At 39.3% G+C, this 19,803-nt stretch overlaps 2 protein-coding genes and 1 non-coding gene across 7 annotated transcripts in view; 1 reads left to right on the top strand and 2 right to left on the bottom strand.

The window, feature by feature from the left end:
- Nucleotides 1-2,836: 2,836 nt before the first annotated feature.
- Nucleotides 2,837-9,986, bottom strand: ZNF883 (zinc finger protein 883). Its single transcript, XM_071221167.1, is given in 1 exon segment — nt 2,837-9,986. A coding segment is annotated over 1 exon segment (741 nt). The 5' UTR covers nt 3,621-9,986; the 3' UTR covers nt 2,837-2,879.
- A 2,385-nt stretch (nt 9,987-12,371) lies between these two features.
- Nucleotides 12,372-19,803, bottom strand: part of ZFP37 (ZFP37 zinc finger protein) — a 31,087-nt gene continuing 23,655 nt past the window's right edge. For 4 of the 5 annotated variants that reach the window (XM_071221162.1, XM_071221164.1, XM_071221163.1 and 1 more), the window contains one exon: nt 12,372-18,052. In XM_071221162.1, coding sequence (XP_071077263.1) covers nt 16,698-18,052 — 1,355 coding nt within the window. In that variant the 3' untranslated portion in view covers nt 12,372-16,697. The remainder of the gene's footprint in view (nt 18,053-19,803) is intronic. The other variant, XM_053921592.2, reaches the window with a different exon arrangement.
- LOC112306626 (U6 spliceosomal RNA) lies at nt 13,978-14,084 on the top strand. Its single transcript, XR_002974956.2, has one exon. It is a non-coding gene; the product is annotated as a U6 spliceosomal RNA (small nuclear RNA).

Genomic DNA, 19,803 nt, shown 5'->3' with positions numbered 1-19,803 from the left:
TGTACCCGGGGCGATCTGAGGCTATATCTACCCAGACATCTATATACACCATTTGATCTGTGTGTGGCACCCTGTACACTGTTCCCCATACAGCAAAGAGAATGGGGAGATCAAAGGTCCCCGCTGCAGGCCACCCGACACCGAAGGTGGGCCATTCTAGTTGGCAAAGAGTCCGCAGGAACTCCGGGTCGAGCTGCACGCTCCCGTAGCCGCGTGTGCGATGCTGGAAATCAGAAAAGTTATTCAAGATGCAATCAAGCGGGGAGTTCGGGGGTGGACTCCCGCTGGCCCATTTTCATGTTAGTTTCACATAACTGAGACAAACACACAAAACAAAACAAACAGAAATGACAATTTACTTTCACTTCGTCCGCCTGGCCTCTCCTCTCGCGAGGACTTAGGTCTGTCTTAGCTAAGGCTGCCCGCGTAGAGTCCGGGTGAAACTCCCAGCCGTTATGCCATATGACAGACTAAGGAACCGCAGGTTAGGACCCACGCACGCTCCGTAGGCTGTTGCCTGTGGAGCCACACACTCTGTCCTCACACAATCAAACACAATGTTCACACTCCTATTTAGACATACCGAGGTTGTCACACTCATACATCGCAGCGCAACACAGCGCAAAACGAAACTAGTTCCAGATGCGACCTTACCCGCTACACTGTTGTGGCGCGCAAAACGCAACTGTTACCAGACGCGACAAAAAACCCTTGTCGCGGGGAGCCGAGCTCCCACTCCCAAGGGTGTCCCCTCATCTCTGACTCCCAAGGGCGTCCCCTCCTTGGGAGTCCCCTGGGTGGAATGCAAGTGGCGTCCCACCTACCACCTCAGGGCCCAGACCCCCTGGCCAGGTGTTATACCGGACGGACCATCTCCCAGCCCAAATCCAAACCGGTCTAGACCTCTAAAACTCAGAATGAGGATCCTCGTTGTCGCTTACCTTTCAGTTCCCAGATGGAGAATCCCGCTGGGGCCTCCAAATGTTATATGCGAGAGCGAGATCTCTCCTTCCAGGAACTGACGGACTCAGACTCTTAAGAGATTTATAGATGGTTTATTGGCCAAACAAAGTTTTTACCTGCGCAGGGGCGAACTCTCCGACGAGAGCCGCGCCGAACGCTCACAGGCTAGCTCTTTTATACACGCGAGAAGCAAGCAAGCAAGTTACAAAAGCGGGAGTTGCTGTTATCTCTGCATAGCTCTTGGCTGTGGAGGAACATTAACCAGATGTTAAAATTTTCTTTTGAAACCCTGTCTCCTGTCGATAAGAACCACCTGTCCCACTTAATTTGTACCCTCAGTTTAAAGATAGGGGTCCAGACCCGAGATGAGTCCGGCACCCAAAGTTTTATGGCCCTCTAACTAATTGGCTGTAACTCAGAATGAGCCCTCTGCAAATCACGTATTGTTTACCCTTACTTTGGCCGACAATGTTGTTTCTCTCCCCTATCTATTCTGGTGACCTTCAAGAGGTTTTCTGCTTAGCAATGCTTATAATTGCCTAGCCTTCTTTTCTAGCTCTCAACATATGGGATGATGCTCCAACCAACTGAGCCATCCAGCCAAGGCAAGATTTTCTTTATATGCATATACATAGACCATTTAAAAAAAATATTCCATGAATTCTGGGAAATAATGCTAATTATACCTGTGCATTTATGGCTATTAATTAAATTTGTCAATTTAAAAAATTCAAACACTGTAAAAGTTTCTTTTCCTTTTTTTAAATTACAAAACTGTGCTTTAATATAAGGAGAATTTAAATATAACAATACTGAAATTGTAACTGGCATTTACAGCCTCAGAGTAAAAGTTCCTTTAACATGAGAAAATACATCATACCATGTGAATTGTCCTAAAAAGTTATTATGAAACTAATTTTAAAACATTGAAAAATAACATGGGAAATACTAAAAGGATAAAAGATTATGTATATGGTCAATAATTTTCATCATCCCACTAAAACTTTGGTGTACCTGAAATTGATTTTACTATAAACAAATATATACACTTCTAATAAGTTATCTCTGAAAATAATTTTCTAAATATGTGTTTTAAAATTTTTTCAGGCCTGACTGGTGTGGCTCAGTGGGTTGAGCATCATCCTGCAAGCTGAAAAGTCGTCAGATCGATTCTTGGTCAGGGAACATACCTGGGTCGCAGGCTGGGTCCCCAGGTAGGAGTATGCATGAGGCAACCAATTGATGTTTCTCTCACACATCAGTGTGTCTCTCCCTCTCTTTCTCCTTCCCTTCCCCCTCTCTAAAAATAAATAAATAAATAAATAAATAAATAAATAAATAAATAAAATCTTTTTTAAAAAACCTTCAGTTTTGGAGATGAATAGTTCTATAAATTTTTCTTTCAATGGTAACACATTTTTCAGATTAATTGCAAGAAGTGTTTCTTCTCAGTACAAATATTATACTATTGAGTGAATGAGTATTCTGTTTAACGTTTTTCTTGCATAACAATCCTAGGGTTCCTTACCACTGTGAGTGCTCAGGTGTAAAGGAAGACCTATGGCTATGGGTTTCCCCGATTCATGACTCTGATAGGGTTTCATGTCTGAAATGAGTTCCCTGAGGTTGGATTAAAGATTCGCTATGACAAACAAGCAAACGAACGAACAAACCCATTACCACGTTAATTACATTGACAAGTTTTCTCCCCAGTATGTGTTCGCTTATGTTTAGTAAGGGCTGATCTTAAACTGAAAGATTTCCCACATTCATTACATTGGTAGGGTTTCTCTCCTGTATGAGTTCTCTGATGTCGAATTAGTGATGTTTTATAGCCAAATAGTTTTTTGACATTCATCACATCAATAGGGTTTCTCACCAGAATGAATTTTTAGATGTTCAGTAAGGTGTGTACTTCAGCTAAAGGTTTTTCCACATTCCTTACAGACATAAGGTTTCTCTCCAGTGTGAGTTCTCTGCTGTTGAGTAAGATGTGTGCTCCGGTTGAAGGCTTTTCCACATTCGTTACACTCATAGGGTTTCTCTCCAGTATGAATTCTCTGGTGTTGAATGAAGGCTGGGGTATGGCTGAAGGCTTTTCCACATTCATTACATTCATAGGGCTTTTCTCCTGGGTGAGTTCTCTGATGTTGAATTAGTGATGTGCTGTGGCAAAAAACTTTCTGCCGTTCCTTACACTGGTAAGACTTCTCCCCAGCATGAATCCCCCGATGCTAAATAAGATGTGCACTCCGGCTGAAGGCTTTTCCACATTCAATACATGCATACGGCTTCTTTCCAGTATGAGTTCTGTGATGTTGAGTCCTCACTGAAATATGGCTAAAAACTTTCCCACACTCATGGCAGGGATAGGGTTTTTCTCCAGTATGAATTCTCTCATGATTTCTAAGGGAGGACCTGTGGCTGAAGGCTTTTTCACATTCATTAAACTCATAAGGTTTCTCCCCAGTATGAGTTCTGTGATGTTGAATGAGGGCTGAAATACGGCCAAAAGCTTTCCCACACTCATGACATTCATAAGGTTACTCTCCAGTGTGCATTCTTTGATGCTGAATAACATTACTGCTTCGGCTGAAGGTTTTACCGCATAGTTTACATTCATGTTTCTCTCTCACACAAATTTTCTCTGATCCCATAACTACTGAACTATGGTCCCACCTTTAAATTGTTCCGAGAATAAGTAAGATTTCAGATATAAATGCATCCTTACTTATATCTAATAAGTTATTTTTCATTTATAAATTGCCTTTTAAAAAATCAACTGAAGCAGACTTATGCTTTAAGCTCCTACTGTTTGTATCACCATTATGAAATCTTTATCTTTCAGAAACTCTCTGAAAGATAGGTTGTTTAAAAAGGTTTGAGCTCAGATCAGATATTTCCCCAAATTATATTCATGATCTTTCTCCTGAATTGAGTTTCCTTGTAATTTTGTTTTACTGGCATTTCTCAAACTGGTTATCAAATTCAAGTTCTTATAATGTGAAATTTTAGAAATCATCACTTGAAATTTTTCTAGTGTCAAGCCATGTCACTACTGGTTTTTCAGAAGTGTTCTGTTTTGGAGTTGATTCTCTGACTTTGGATATAGGATCCAGAATTAAGTGGAGGACAAAATCTCTTTCCTCTGCAATACAAAAAGGGAAAACGAAACTTGCTCATCAATTACAGAAAAATATATAAAAATAAACCAGTGATATGTATAAAACAAAAGATTATAGAGGGTAAGTCCTGATTGATATGTAAGTTTAAGGAAAGATTACTATAGATAGGCATGGAAAAAGAAACAGCATGAAAAAGGAAAAGAGGAATGGAATTGAACAATAAAACCCTCTGACAACTAACGAGGCAACCAATGCCATGTGGTAGGCGATAAAAAAAATTGACGCTTTCTGCTATAGTAGGAACATGATAAATATGTGATGTTTTAGATGAAGATGCTTGTTAAGTTAATCTAAAGTGGATAATGTGAGAATAAGATTATCAAATTCAGCAAGAAAGCATAATATAAATTATGAGGGCCTGGATTGGGAAATTACTAGTAAGAATTTAGTACAGGAGTAAATCTAAAACAAGAAAAGGAGGAAAGAAACAAAAAATACTGTCATTGATTATGGGCAATTCTTACAAAGTGAGATTCAAAAAGATACAATGGTTTCTAATCAAATGGACTAGAACTAATAGCGGTACTAGAGGTAGAAATATTGAAGAAGGGCCAGAGGCTACTTAGGGAGAGTTGATTTCATTTTTCACCATATTGAATTTAAAGTGATTTAAAATGAAGTGGGACATTCAGTGGAGAGAGACTGTAGGCTGGGGAAACTTTGGGGACAGAATGAAAATAAGATATATGGGCTAGACAAATATATCAGGGAATTAATGACATGCAAAGACTATTTGAAGATATCACAATAAACTGAGATTAAAAAATAAAAGAGTAGAATATAAATCTTAAAAGTACATGCATTTGTGTTAGGGAGAAAGTAAAGTTCAGGAAAAAGCACTTGGAAAGAGATTAGAACAGAAAAGGATCTAGTGAGGTCAAACAAGCGGAGACAAAATACTCAAAACAGCAGAAACTTTGAATACAGAAAGGACTAAAGAACAGGGTGCTATCAAGAAAGAATTTGTGAGTCTTTTCAAAATACTTCTAGTAAAAAAAAAAGAAGAGAGAGAGAGAGAAAAGAAGAACCTAACATCAAAGACTGAAACAGAACAGGAATTAAGGCAGTTAGCTACAGGTACGAAAAGTTTGGTGCTGAGAGGAAAGAACAAAATTGAAAGAAATAAAAAATTAAATTATTGTGCAATATGTTCTCTTTAAAGCAAGAAAAACTTTTGAATGTGTGAAATTAGAACAGGAAGTGATTGAATCATGAAAAAAATCCTTAAATCAAGGTCCTAAAACAAGTGGAAAAGAATGGAATCTGGGCTACAGGTGGAGACACTGGCTGACAATGGAAGAGAGCCATCTCCTCCTGTGAGGCCACAGAAACGGTGGGACGATAGATAAAGACCTGTAGACGTGAAGTTGGTGTTATTCTCATGAAATGAACTGTTTTCTACACAGAAAAGGGGGCTCTAACCAACATTTCCAAAGCTAACTCCTACACTGATATTGTTAGTAACACCACCACAACGGACAGAGGGACTGTTCTTTACAAGGCTTTCTAGCTACTTGGTTGTTACTTAGCTATCTGACTCTTTCTTGACTAAGTATTTTGTGACATTTCTTCATTTTTTTCTGTTATCTATTTTTTTAATAGTCCTCATTTATTACTTTCCCCTCTTTACTGAATTTATTGGGGTGCACCGGTTAATAAAATTTACAGGTTTCAGGTATACAATTCTGTAACACATCATCTGTACACTGTATTGTGTGTTCACCACCCCAAGGTTCTGTGATTTATTAATATGGTTCTTCCTACTTGTAAGATAGCATCTGATTTAAAAGTTGACATCCTAATCTTGATGAAGGATACGGACTTCAGTGTTTATAATAGATTACAGAATTGTGTCCTAAGTCATCTCTAGAAATTCTGAGACATAAAGATGTTGATACTGTTAAGGTAACACAATTATCTACTTACAATGTTTTAAAGAAAAGAGCTATTGCCTGTTTAGTGAAAGAAAGAAAAAGGAAGGAAGGGAGGGAAGAAGGAGGGGAGGGAGGGGGGAGGGAGAAAGGAGAAAAGAAAACAAATCTGTGCACATACAAAATTAAAAGTCTCTGGCTCCTAAACTCAAAGCCCAGTCTCAGATAAGCAATTGTAAATCCCATAACCCCACACACTGTGGCATTTGAGGAAAAAGTCACTGCAATCTGGCAATTTGTACTAACTTTAAAGCTATACTTGTGCAATGAGAAAAGTCTCCTGTAGTTCTTACTACACCTCTGTACGCTGCCTGAAAATGGTCTGATTCTTTTCATTCCTACAAGGTAAAGTCCCCTGGCACAACCTTCAGTGTTATTTCCTAAAACATCAAATAAATACCTACTCACTAAGGGATCATTCATACAAGTATTTATGAAAGAAACAGAAAATCTCTCAACTGAAAATGACGAAGTGGAGAGTTAGAAACTTTGAACTCAAGGTTCTAAGTTCAACAGTGGCCAAAAGTACATAATTTGGTGCCTACTGCTGACAATATACAGAAGCAATACCAAAGTTTCCCTACATATACACTGAAAATAATAAATATCTATCTATTGATATCTACAAATAGATATATAGAGATATAAAACATAAACTCAAGAAATAGTAACAATAAAGATATCATAAGTAGCTAATGCATAAATGAACATGGTTATAACCCTATTCCCTGGTGGTAGCAATACACAAAAAGAAAAGTGGATCAATCAAAAAATAAAGTGATGATGCCCTGGCCAGTGTGGCTCAGTTGTTTGGAGCATCATCCTGTAAACCAAAAGGTTGAGGGTTCAATTCCCAGCCAGGGCCACATGCCTAGGTTTCAAGTTCTGTCCCAGTCAGGGTGCGTATGAGAAGCGACCAATCGATGTTTCTCTCTCACATTGATCTTTCTCTCCCTTTCTCTCCCTCCCTTCCCCTCTCTCTAAGGTCAATAAGCATGTCCTTGTGTGAAGATAAAATTTTTTAAAGTGATGGTATCAAGACATAGGAAAAAAAGGAGTTAGAGATACAAACATTGGTAAATCTTTCCTATTTCATGCATAATCTCAGAGGAAAGAGACAGGGACCAAATACCGCTAGACCTGCTTATCTTGGTAAGCAGGGAGAGAGCTATTGTAGGGCTCTAACTCCTAATAGCATTATCTAAAAGCATTCACATTTGCATCATACCATTAACTCCCTCTGGTATAATTCATTCTTGCCAAGTAAAATTAAGATTAAAATTTGGTTTCCTGTTTCTTTTTCTTCCCAGAGCACTTAAAGATCATGAAGGACTAAATCCCTTAATTCCATTTATAATACACACCCACCGTGTTTGGACACAATATACATGGGATTATTATGTCCATGGTATGTAATCATTATACCCATGGATAATGTGCATCCTTATTTTCCCCTCAAAAATTTGGGCAAAAAAGTACACATTATACAAAATACAGGTAACTCAGGATCAGTTAGATGGAAGAGATGCATAGGGCAAGGTATGGGGAAAGGGCACAGAGCTTCCATGCCCTCCTCTCTGGGCCTGCCACTCTTCCCAAATCTCCACGTTTTCACCCACCCAGAAGCTCTCCAAACTCCCTCCTTTTGGATTTTTGTAGAAGCTTCATTACACAGTCAAGACTAATTCAATCACTGGCCATTGATGATTGAAAGGGACCTCCAGCCCCTCTACCCTCCCTGGAGGTCAGAGGGTGGGACTGAAAGTCAAGTTCCAGCCCTCAATCACATGGTTAGTTCTAACAACCAGTCTCCACCCTTAGGTGCAGTCCCAAAGTCACTCATTAACATAACAAAAGACTCCTTGCTTGTTTTCTTCAACTAGAAAATTCCAAGGGTGTTAGGAGCTCCGTGTCATAAAAGAGGATGAAGGCCAAATATACAGAGTGGGGCAAAAGTAGGTTTACAGTTGTTCGTGTGGAAAACAATACAATAATTAATAAATAATAACCCAGGTATAAACGGTTTCATGTACTCACACTGTAAACCTACTTTTGCCCCACCCTGTCTATTTCTCACTGCAAATCACGACGCCACAATAGGGAAAACTGGCTGTGGGCTATATGGGAACTCTCAGCATCATCTTTGCAATTTTCCTGTAAATCTAGAACAGTTCTAGTAAAAAGCTTATCAATAAAAACAAGAAGATACCTCATTATATTTCAGTTAATCTCCTATTTACCTCAACTATTGTCCTACAGCTTGTTTTCCTTTGAGCACCTTTTAGCCTTGTTTTATGTTTTACTTCCTGGTGACACAATTTATATGGTTCTTTTCATATATATTTTTCATTAAAAAAGATTAGAGCATAAGAGATCTATGAGACTTGCTCGAAAGGTCTAACATCTGCATAACTGGAGTCTCAAAACGGAAGGATTGAACAGTGGGGCTGCAATATATGAAGGAACTAGGGTGGGAAATCTCCCCAACTGATGACAGACTTTCAAGAAGCCCCAAACCGTAAGAAAGCTAAGTACCAAGAAATTTCCAGCTAGGATATCACAGACAAACTTCGGAAAGTCAAAGACAGCAAACAGTCGTAAAGCAGTCTAAGAACCGGGCACAGTCACTGCAGATCAGCCATGCTGCTTGCTGACTGCTCAACAGTTGAAGAAAACCAACTGAAAATCTGTGTTTTTGGATGAGAAGACGTAATACTTCAAAGATGCCAGTTCTCTCCTGTTGTGAATTAAATGTACCCTTGCCAAAAAATTTTTTAAAAGTTGAAGTCCTATCCTTAGTAGTTCAGAATGTGACCTTATATGGAAATAGGGTCATTGCAGATATAATTAATTAAGATTATTAACGAATAATACTGGAGAGGAGGGTGGCACCCTACTCCATTGTTACTGGTGTCCTTATAAGATGGTCATGCATTGACCCAGAAACACACAGGGAGAACACCGAGTGACAATGAAAGCAGATTAAGGTTATGCAGCCTCCGTATAACCAAGGAATGCCAAATACTGCCAGTATGGCCCTGCCAACTCATGAGTTTCAGACTTCTGTCCTGCAGAACTGAGTGACAATAAATTGCTGGTATGGTAAGCCCCCCCTTTGTGGTACTGCGTTACTGCAGCCCTATGAAACTAATACGCCCCCCCCAATTAAGTGTATTTGTGAACAAGAAAAAAGATGAGGATGAGGCAGGATCTCTCTACATTATATATCAAAGCATTATACATCTATGTTTATTAAAACGTGGCAGTACTGACACAAGGGTAGACAGAAAGAATCATAAAACAATGAAGAGTCTAGAAATGGGTCCCTACTTTTATGGGGATTTAATCCCGGGAAGGATGGAAATTCAATAAATGATCTAGGGACAACTGACTTAGAACAAATGTGGATACATTTATACATATATTACTGGGTAGTTGTATACAGGTAACCTCTACATATAAATTAAGAGTAATTTAAGAGATTTTCAAGGGATATTTAACTACATGTGATTTTTCCATCTTCAGGTGCTAACTAGAAGTTAAACCCAGCTTAAGATACAAATCTTACACCCATCGAAAGATGCAGGCTTGAAAAATTTTGCTCAACAACAATGCAGCCAGGGGCCCATGGTCAGCTCCTCCTCCTAATGCCACCTTACCTAATCAAGTAGAGACCTGGGAAGGCAGACCTGTAAGAGAAATGGGACCTCGAGAAATCCTAGAGAAATCAGGACTGTCTTTTTGGGAACCCTGCCTGACTACCTGGATGTAACCCACACCCTCCCTAAAAATAAGGTCTTAGGGAGTCTAGGGCCAGACTCCTTCCCTGCGGAGCACAACAGGAAAGGCCGCTGACTTTGCTGTCTGGAACTCTGACCCTGTCTCGGTGGTCACTGCACTGTTCATGGACAGCTCCGATCTGGCAATCCAGGCACAGGGTTAACTCCGGAGCTCTGGCCCTCCCATGATGGGGGACATCGAGGACACCAGTCTCCCCCACGTTCATTAATAAAAATCACAAATACCACTTGTAAAGCATTTTAAGTTTTTCACAAATGCTATGTCAAAGAACACAGATCAACTGCTAATTACCCAGAAAGTAGGGAACCAATTCCACAGTTCTTTACAGAAGAGATTTCAGAAATTTACCTACAAAACCAAACAAAAAGCTACCTCTAGAGGTGCGCTTCGAAGGAAAAAGAACTGGGTACCAGGAGACCTAAATTCTAGCGCCACTAAGTTCCTAATATCAGTTTTTGCGCAATTTCCTACCAAAGTCTGGAGGGGCAGCCCCTCCTCTTTGAGTATCTATCTGCCCAACTGATCCATCACAGCCAAAGGCCCAAAAGGTCTGTCCTTGTACTCTCTCCGCCCCCCAACCCAGAAGAGAGTGCCCGAACCCCTGACCCTGAAGTCTGGAATGAACAGCCAGGACTCCGACTCCCTCTAACACTGAGACAGCCCTAGCCCTGCATAACCTGGATGCGGGGTTCACATAAGCACTCTGCACTCCACTCCAACATAAAACAAACCCCACCCCCTACTCTTGCCTTTCTTCCCCGCCCCCCTCCCCCGTTGCCACCTAGCCTAACCAAAGAGCTCTCTCAGGCCCCTCCCACCCAGCTCCTTCTCCCAGGATGGGGGCAGTTCTGAGCAGAGCTACTCCCCAACTCCCACTCCAGTGCAAGGGTCAGTGAAAGAACGAACTCACCAGCTCCTCAGAAAGTGGGTTGCACGTCGTCTGGCAAGGTCGCTCTTTCAATTCCCAGTTAGGACACATGCCTGTGTTAAAGGCCAGGTCCCCAGTTGGGGGGCATGCATGAGGCAACTGATGGATGTTCCTCTCCTTTTTTCCCTCCCTTCCCCTCTCTCTAAAAAATGAATAAAATCCTTTTGGGGGCGGGGCGGGGGGGAGGGGAAGAACACTGTCAGGGTACCAGATCCCGCAAGCCAGGAGGTACACCTGCGCATGCTACCGCCCGGAACTACACTTCCCAGCACGCTCTGCAAGGCAGGAAGTCCTTGAGTCGCTGCGGTAGGGGGCTCCCTAGCGCCTTTCCCTGGTAGTGAGAGTAGCAAATGTACCTTACTCTTCCGGTTTAAGCAAAAGAAAACAATCTCTTTTGCCATAGACAAATACGGATCCAAAGGGATGCAAATTCTTGGTTAAAATTTTCCCCTTACACAAAGGTAATGCCTATTTGTTATATCGGTATATCAATAGATGGCTTATAAGTAACCTTTTATAAATAACAGATGAGCAAGAGGATGGGAAAAAATCCAAACTAAATGGAATTCCGTAACAAAGAGAATAACTATGGATGCCAAGGTGTGTGTGTATGTGTATTCTAAAAATAAATCTGACAGTCCCATTCCTCGTCATGAACACCTGTGCGTTGAGGAGAGCACAGGAGGTGAGATAACGAATAAGATCATAGTTTGGGAATATTTTGTTCTAGAGCTTTTTTTTTCTTCCTATTAGTAATTTAGCTTATGTTCACTTTAATGTTACTAAAACAGTGCTTTAATGAATCCTTGTAGATTAATTTGTGTCCTCCACAACTGTTCTTGAGAATAAAGTCCAAGAAATGAATTTAATTAAAAGGGAATGTACATATTTAACTTTTATCTATACAACGAATATATATGGGCTGTAGAGAATAGAGAATAAGGATGAGGAAAAGGAAAAATAAAAAAATTAAAATCAGATTAAAAGCCCACTCTAAGGTTGAGAGGCTAGGTGGGAAAAAAATGAAGAGATTAAGAAAAAACCAGACACAGACAACAGTATGGTGTTTGCTAGCGGGAAAAGGGGTGGGGGGAAGTAGAAGGGGATAAAGGGGGGATAAATGGTGATGGAAGGAGACCTGACTTTGAGTGAATGCACCATGCAACATACAGATTATAGAGTTGTACACTTGAAACCTGTATAATTTCATTAATCAATGTCACCCCAATAAATTCAATAAAAATAAAAATGGGTTGTTTCTATGCATATACATACAAATTATACAATCATACACACTTATGTATATACTATATATACTTTAAAAATTAAGAGGCCCAGGCCAAGGAGCTGTTGGATAGAGCCTTGTCCTGATGAGCCCAGGTTGCAGGTGTGCTCCCGTCAGGACACATACTAAAATCAACCAATGAATGCATAGATAAATGCAACAAATAGATGATCATGTCACCACAAAGGGACTGGGACCAAGGTGGGTCTGCTGGGCATGGTGTGGAATGTGTGGTTTCTTGACTTCATGCAGGAAAGATTTCAAGACACGAGTTCAGATGATTTTGAGAGTACGTTTATTAAAAATGAGGACAGTGAAATAAAGGAAGGGCTTAGGGTGGACAAAGCAAGAACACAACAAGAGTGAGCCTAGGTGGGGGTGCTTTTTAACTCACTGAAGTTGGGCAAAAGGAGAGCCCTTGGAGACAGGATCAGCTGCCCTCTGCTCCCCTGGTTACAAGACTCATTGGAACCCTCAGCACTTAGAAGAAAAGATGCAAGCCTGAGGAAGGTGGGCAGATGCTGGCATGCTCAAGGGAGAAAATGTGTACTAGCATCCTTTGCCTTGAGGGTTTTTATCAGTTTTTTTAAAGGCAGGAGTTTTAGGTGAGATTCCCTCTTTAAAAATGACTGAGTGGAGCCTATGAAACCATATAGACCTCGGGTTTTCTTTTAGGGAAGATTTTAAATAATAAATTCAATTCCTTTCATTGTTATTGGGCTATTTGAATATTCTCTTCTTTACCCAGTTTTGGTAACTCATGTATTTCAAGGACATTTCCCATTTAATCTAATTAGCAAGTTTTTGAAATAAAGTTACTAATAACATTCTTTTCATTGGCTGTAGAATAGTGGTGTCTCCTCCTTTATTCATTAGTAATTTGTCTTCTCTTTATCGTGATGTACCTATCCAAAGATGTATCACTTGTACTGGTTATTTCAGCCAATCACCTTTTGTTGCCATTGACTTTTCTCTATTGTTTATGTTCCAGTTCCAGGATTGGCAAACATTTTCTGTGAAGTGCCAGACAGTGAATATTTTAGGTTTTGTGAACCACTTCCGGTCCCTGTTGCACAGTTTGTTTTACAAACCACTTGTTAAAAAATGATTCTAGTTTCAGGACTGTATGGAAAAAGGTAACTAGCCAGATGTGGCCTGTAGGCTGACCCGTTCTAATTCATTGATTTGTGCACTTACATTTATTACTTATATCCTACTTGTTTTGGGTTTTATCACTCATATCTTTCTATCTTCATAAGGTGAAAGCTTAGGTAATTGACATTTCCTCTAATAAAATAGTTAAAACTATACAATTTTCTCTAAGCGCCACTCTAACAGCATCCTCAATACATTGGTATACTGTTTTCATTTCAATATTATCTAATTTCTCTCGGGATTCAACCCTACAAAGGCTACCAAATAGAAAAGGCATTGAAATTCCATTTTCTCCAACTTATCAGAAGAAACTCCATGGTTGGACTCCCCCGCATCTTGCCCCCAACACACTGGCATGACATTTTGACCTGTTATATTCTAAGAATGTCTGAAACAGGATAGAGCTCAGCTGTGGAAAAAACTTGCAGTTGAAACAAGCATGACACCTAATAATTTAAGTGACCTTCACATATAAATCTTTAAATAAATATTACAGCATCTCAGTGACAGACATGATTAACATTTTAACCATTTAACCTGTAAAGCAACCGAGGGCATATTTTCTATATTATTAGGTAGTCCATTTGTTTCAACTTTTAACTCTGCCTAAAGACTTGGAAGTACCTAAGAGTTTATGTACTGTGTAATGCTTCAAAGCCTGGGCAGGAGCCATGGTTTCTGGCACCATCTCTCAAATCCCAGTTGTTTAAAGTGAGAACAGGCCAGGCCGTGCTTGCTTCCGCAGCACATAGACTTAAATTGGAACGAAACAGAGACGACTGCCATGGCCCCTCTGCACTGGTGGCACACAAATTCACGGAGCGCTGCATATTTTTTTTTAAAATTGAGAATAGTGCTTGACTCATAATGCTCAAGAAATATCGAATAGTAATACTACTAAAGCAGAAAGGAGGAAGTATGAAGTATCCTTTTTAATAGAATAAAAGCAAATAGGCTAATATGTCAAATATATTAGGAGGCAATTAAAAAGTGTACAGGAACCCCCTGCCTCTTTAATGGTCATGGAATTACGAGCTGTGTGTAGGAAACCATAAAGTAGAAGGTAAACATTTGAAAATAAAGGAACTGAATCTTGTAAGAATCTGAGACATGAAATGAAATAGGGGTATAAAGCTTTCTTCTTGCTGAAATTATGCACAGAATTAATGGGATGATAGTGAAGAGGGGTAAATGCTAGAAACACAATTAATTCAAATGGTTGAAGGCTCTGAAAATACTACTTGGTTTCATACGAGGCCTAACAGGTAAACTGAACCTCAAGGAAAGTCTAAAAGACAGGAGTTTGACAAATTATTGTTAAGACTGCAAAATTTGCATTATCATAGTTTGTAAGATGACAACATTGAAGGACAAGACACATGGATACTTTAGTTTCTGACATGTTTGTTTAAAAAAATCCCATACATTTACATCCCAGCCTAACATTCATCTTCAAAATGACTAATAAAAAATGTCAGCAGTTCAATTCTTTTAATTTAAAATCACTATTTAAAAGTTAAGTATTTTTTTAGATCCTGATCAGGCCATTTAAGGAAACTGTTCTATTTTTTAACTAAATTAATAATCATGGTTATTATTCACTGTTTTCAATTCTAAAACACTGAAGTCTAAAAAGTATCTGATCTAAAAAAATTTTAAATCAGGTTCACAGTGATATAGCAGCTTCACCTTCATTCAAGAGAACAGTTTGGCCCTGACCGGAGTGGCTCAGTGGGTCGAGCACCGTCCCACACACAGAAAAGGCACCGGTTCAAATTCCTGTCAGGGCACGTTCCTAGGTTGCCAGCCAGGGAGGTCCCCAGTTGGGGGCGTGTGAGAGACAACAGATTGATGTTTCTCTCCCTCCTTCTCCTTTCCTTTCCGTCTCTCTAAAAATAAATGAATAATTTAAAAAATAGACTTAAGAGTATTTTCTATAGCAATCCCTTTTCATAATATTATTTGACAATAAATATTATAACATATAAGATGAGGTTACTGTTTTTAAGAGGAAAGCATACCTCAGATAATGACAGAATCTGTAAATTAAAGAAGTTATTTGTGATAATAAAATGACAGCTCAACAAAACAGGCTTAATTTTTTTTCAAACAAACTAAGAAATAACAGTATAACTTCTAATACTTAGGCTGTCACAAGGAAATTTACAAGGCAGCAAAACAGATACACTTGAACCAGTATCTCGAAAACATAGTAGCCCCAACAGATTCCACAAATAAGAAACTGGAATCTAATAACCTTTAAAACACGTTTCTTGTTAAATTACTCAACATAATGTAGAAACAGAATACAGAATACCATGTGATGTTCAAACCAACTCAATTCTCTCTGGAGATGACGTGACATGGCACCCAGCCCTCCCTGTCCCCAGTGGAACGGGCACTGAGGGGGCTAAGAAGTTGGTCTGAACCCCAACTCTCCACTGCCATGTGGCCTTTGCTGGGTCAGGGAATACCTCCAAGCTCCACTTACCTCGTCTATAAAATGGTGATAACGCCAGTCTCATACATGTACTGCAATTGGAGTGCATGTCAAAATGTTTAGTAGAATGCTTATATGGTAGACACATACAATAAAGGAAGCTTTTAAAAAATTTAATTCTGATCATCACAAGGATACAAAGACCCTAAGTATACACAACAGTGATTATGTAAACACTATACTGAGTTGAAAACTAACAGGAGTGTGAGCAGGAACTCCTTGTGTAGAAACACGTCTGCCATGTGTTGAAAATGACAACAATGTCTACAGCCACTCTGCTGTCCTCTTTCAGCCTTGTTATTTGGTGTCTTTCTTTTCCCTGTATGCTTTAAATATTTTAAGTCTACCACTGACTACTGAAGTCTTTATAAATACTTTGGTTTCATCCTCTTTATTCTATACACATCACGAAAGTGAGGAAGATTTATATGTAATATTTCTTTATATACTTGTTAACTAACAAACCATACTGCTTTTGCAGCTACAATTTATCCTTTTACACTTTGTGTTTTAAGATGTGGGGGAAATGATGTCATTTAGTGTGGAGAAGGCAGGCAGGTGTAAATTATTTCTCTTCACTTCCCACTAACATCATTTGGGTTAGAATGCCATTCCTACATCACTTGCAGGATGATTACACATGGCTGTCGCTTTGCTGTCCTGATTAATCAATTTACTTCCACATTTTAAAAAGTTGTCCTTTACAGTTAACCAAGTCAATTATGTGTAATTGAGATGTTTCTAGCATACTATAAAAAACTCTTGTTAGGTCTGAACCAAAATGTCCAATATAGCAGTTTTGTTTTGAAACATGACTTTTCAAACTTGCCTCTTAGTATGAATTTTGTAGTGCTTAATAATTCTGGAGCTATTAATGAAGGCTTCCCATGTAAATTCATATAATTTCTAGCCTATATAAATTCTACGATGTGCAATAAAATTTTGATCACTAAATTAGAGTTTTCTCATTCAACTGAAAGGGTTTCTGTTCAATATGAATTTTTTGATGAACTGTGAGAGTAGATTTCTTGCTGAAAGCTTTTCTACATTCACTGCATTCATAGGGTTTTTCTCCAGTATGTATTCTGTGATGTACAGTGAGATGTGACTTCTTGCTAAAGGCTTTTCCACACTCACTGCATTCATATGGTTTAGTCCCAGTATGGATTCTCTGATGCACAATGAGTTGTGATTTTTGGATAAAAGCTTTTCTGCATTCACTGCATGCATAAGGTTTCTCCCCAGTATGAATCCTCTGATGTTCAATGAACTGAGAACGCCGGAGGAAGGCTTTCCCACATTCATTGCATTGATATCTTTTGTCCCCAGTATGAGTTCTCTGATGTATAATGAGATCTGACTTCTGAATGAAGGCTTTTTTACATTCACTACATTCAAAGGGTTTCTCCCCAGTATGAATTCTGTGATGTAATCTTAGTTCTGACTTCCTGTTGAAGGCTTTTCCACACTCATTACATCCATGGGGTTTCTCCCCCGTATGAATTCTCTGATGTACAATGAGCTGTGACCGCCAGATGAAGGCTTTACCACATTCATTGCATTCATAGGGTTTCTCCCCAGTATGAACTCTTTGATGTACACTGAGTGTTGACTTTTTGATAAAAGTTTTCCCACATTCATTGCATTCATAGGGTTTCTCCCCAGTATGAGTTCTTTGATGTACACTAAGTGCTGACTTTTTGATGAAAGCTTTCCCACATTCACTGCATTCATAGGGTTTCTCCCCTGTGTGAATCCTCTGATGAATAATGAAGTTTGACTTTTGGATGAAGGCTTTCCCACATTCACTACACTCATAGGGTTTCTCTCCTGTATGAGTTCTCTGATGTACAGTGAGTTGTGACTTCTGAGTAAAGGCTTTTCCACATTCACTGCATTTGTATGGTCTCTCCCCAGTATGAATTCTTTGATGAACAACGAGTCCTGACTTTCCAGTGAAGGCTTTTCCACACTGAATACATTCATGTTTCCCACTGGTTAGCGTTTGTGGTTCTGTAAAGAGGTGTGACCTGTGCATGGAGGCTCTGATGTGCTCATTAGCTGTGTGCAGATGAAATACTTTCCCCAGTGTATTACATTCATGGTCTAGCTCCTTAGTCAGCGACTCACTATTACCAAATGCAACTTGGTTCAAAAACTTGACTTGGTTTTCCCGGTGATTTATATCACCTCTCAATTTCCCGTCTTCAAAAACTGAGTATCCTATTATGTTATGGAGTATCACTTCTTCAGAAATGATCTTCTGTGGAGTTAATTCTTTCACTTTGGGTCTAATTTCAAAGGCTGAAAAAAATCCCAAATGTAATGATGTTACTTCACTCTTCAGCTTTGAAAAATATAAAACAAAACACAAAGTTCTTCATTTTGATGAAAACAGCAAATCTGATAATGAGTATGGTCAGCTTTGAAATTTAAGAGTATGATCTTAAAACCCAAAGACAGAAGAACAAGCAGATATTAAAAAAAGGTAGGATGTGAAAGATGGAAAAAGAAGAGTTCGTGAACTCAAGCAAGGTTCCATATCATGGTTCCACATGGTCCCCCACACTTCTGCCCCACCCCCACTCCACCATGAGGCTCTGTGAAGAGCAAAGGCAGACCAAAAAGTAACTTCAGGAAAAACAAAGAAAGGATGGTAGCAAAAAGAACTGAGAGTAAGTTAAAGTGATCAGCAGAAAGATTAAACCCACACTAAATAGAAAAATATTGTATAAGTAACTGGGCAGATTACAGCACACTGCAGAAAAGGGATTTTACAGAACTGTACATGTATCTTAAAGTATCAGGTGCCCCTAAAAAGGCATGGAATGGGGCAGGTTCTATTTAAAGGGAGCAATCCTGAGTCAGAAGAACAAGTGACTTCAGAGGAAGAAAAGGTGAAAAAGAAAGAAGACATACCTCTACTACTGGGTGGTAGTGATTGGGAAGAAAAGAAAAAGGAGGAAATTTAGGGTCCTGGATGTAAAAAGAGAACCACAAAACCAGAAAACTCAAAACTCCTCCCCAATCACAAAAAGGAAGGAAGGAAGAAAGGGAGTGAGGGATTCTACTAAAATACCTAGACTTTGCTACATTAATGGAAAAGAACTCCAGCCCTGGCTGGTGTTGTGCAGTGGATTGAGCTCCAGCCTGTGAACCAAAGGGTCACCGGTTCAATTCCCAGTCAAGGCACATGCCTGGGTTGCAGGCCAGGTCCCTGGTGGGGGGCATGAAAAGGGTAACCACCCATTGATGTTTCTCTCCCTCTCTTTCTACCTCCCTTCCATCTAAAAAATAAATAAAAATTTAAAAAAAGAAAGAATTCCATTGAATTAGAATCTTATACCATGATATGATAAAAATTAACAGAAGAAAAGTAAAGTTCAGGAAATGAATTTGTATAGAAATCAACAGAGGACACTGTCCCCTGAAAAAAAAACAAAACAAAAAATAACCTAGTCGTGAAGCAGAAGAAAATTTTGTCTGAACTCCAAATAGAATTATATATACTCAAACAAGCACGAGGACATGGAAAAACAGCATGAAACTTTATAAAAAATTAAATGGGAAAAAAAGGGGAGAGATGAAAATGAAATGAATAAACTCGGGGAAGATGAATAAAAAGTGGGAGATGAAATTACAAGATGCAGGCAGGGAGAATACACTCAAATGAAAATTTAATAAGCAGCATTGAAAGAAGGCAGGAAAACAATGAAGATAGTAAAAATAAAGAATCAAGTAAAAATGGTCATAGAGAAAGTAATGGAAAAGGAAGACAGGCAGAGAAGGAATATTTCTATTATTAAAGTCCTGAAAAAGCCCTGCCCAGTGTGGCTCAGTTGGCTGGGCATCCCTCAAAGCAAAATGTCACAGGGTCAACTCCAAGTCAGGGCACATACCTGGGTTGTGGATTCGGTCCCGAGTTGGGGTATGTGTGAGAGGCAACCAACTGATGCTTCTCTCACACATCAGTGTTTCTCTCCCTGTTTTTCTCCCTCCCTTCCCCCAACTCTAGAAATAAATAAATAAAATCTTTTTTTTTTAAGTCCTGAAAA

This window comes from Desmodus rotundus, chromosome 1 (genome assembly GCF_022682495.2).
Source record: "Desmodus rotundus isolate HL8 chromosome 1, HLdesRot8A.1, whole genome shotgun sequence".
Classification (NCBI taxonomy): domain Eukaryota; kingdom Metazoa; phylum Chordata; class Mammalia; order Chiroptera; family Phyllostomidae; genus Desmodus; species Desmodus rotundus.
Note: the sequence above shows the minus strand (reverse complement) of the source record. Positions and strands in the feature narration are given on the sequence as shown.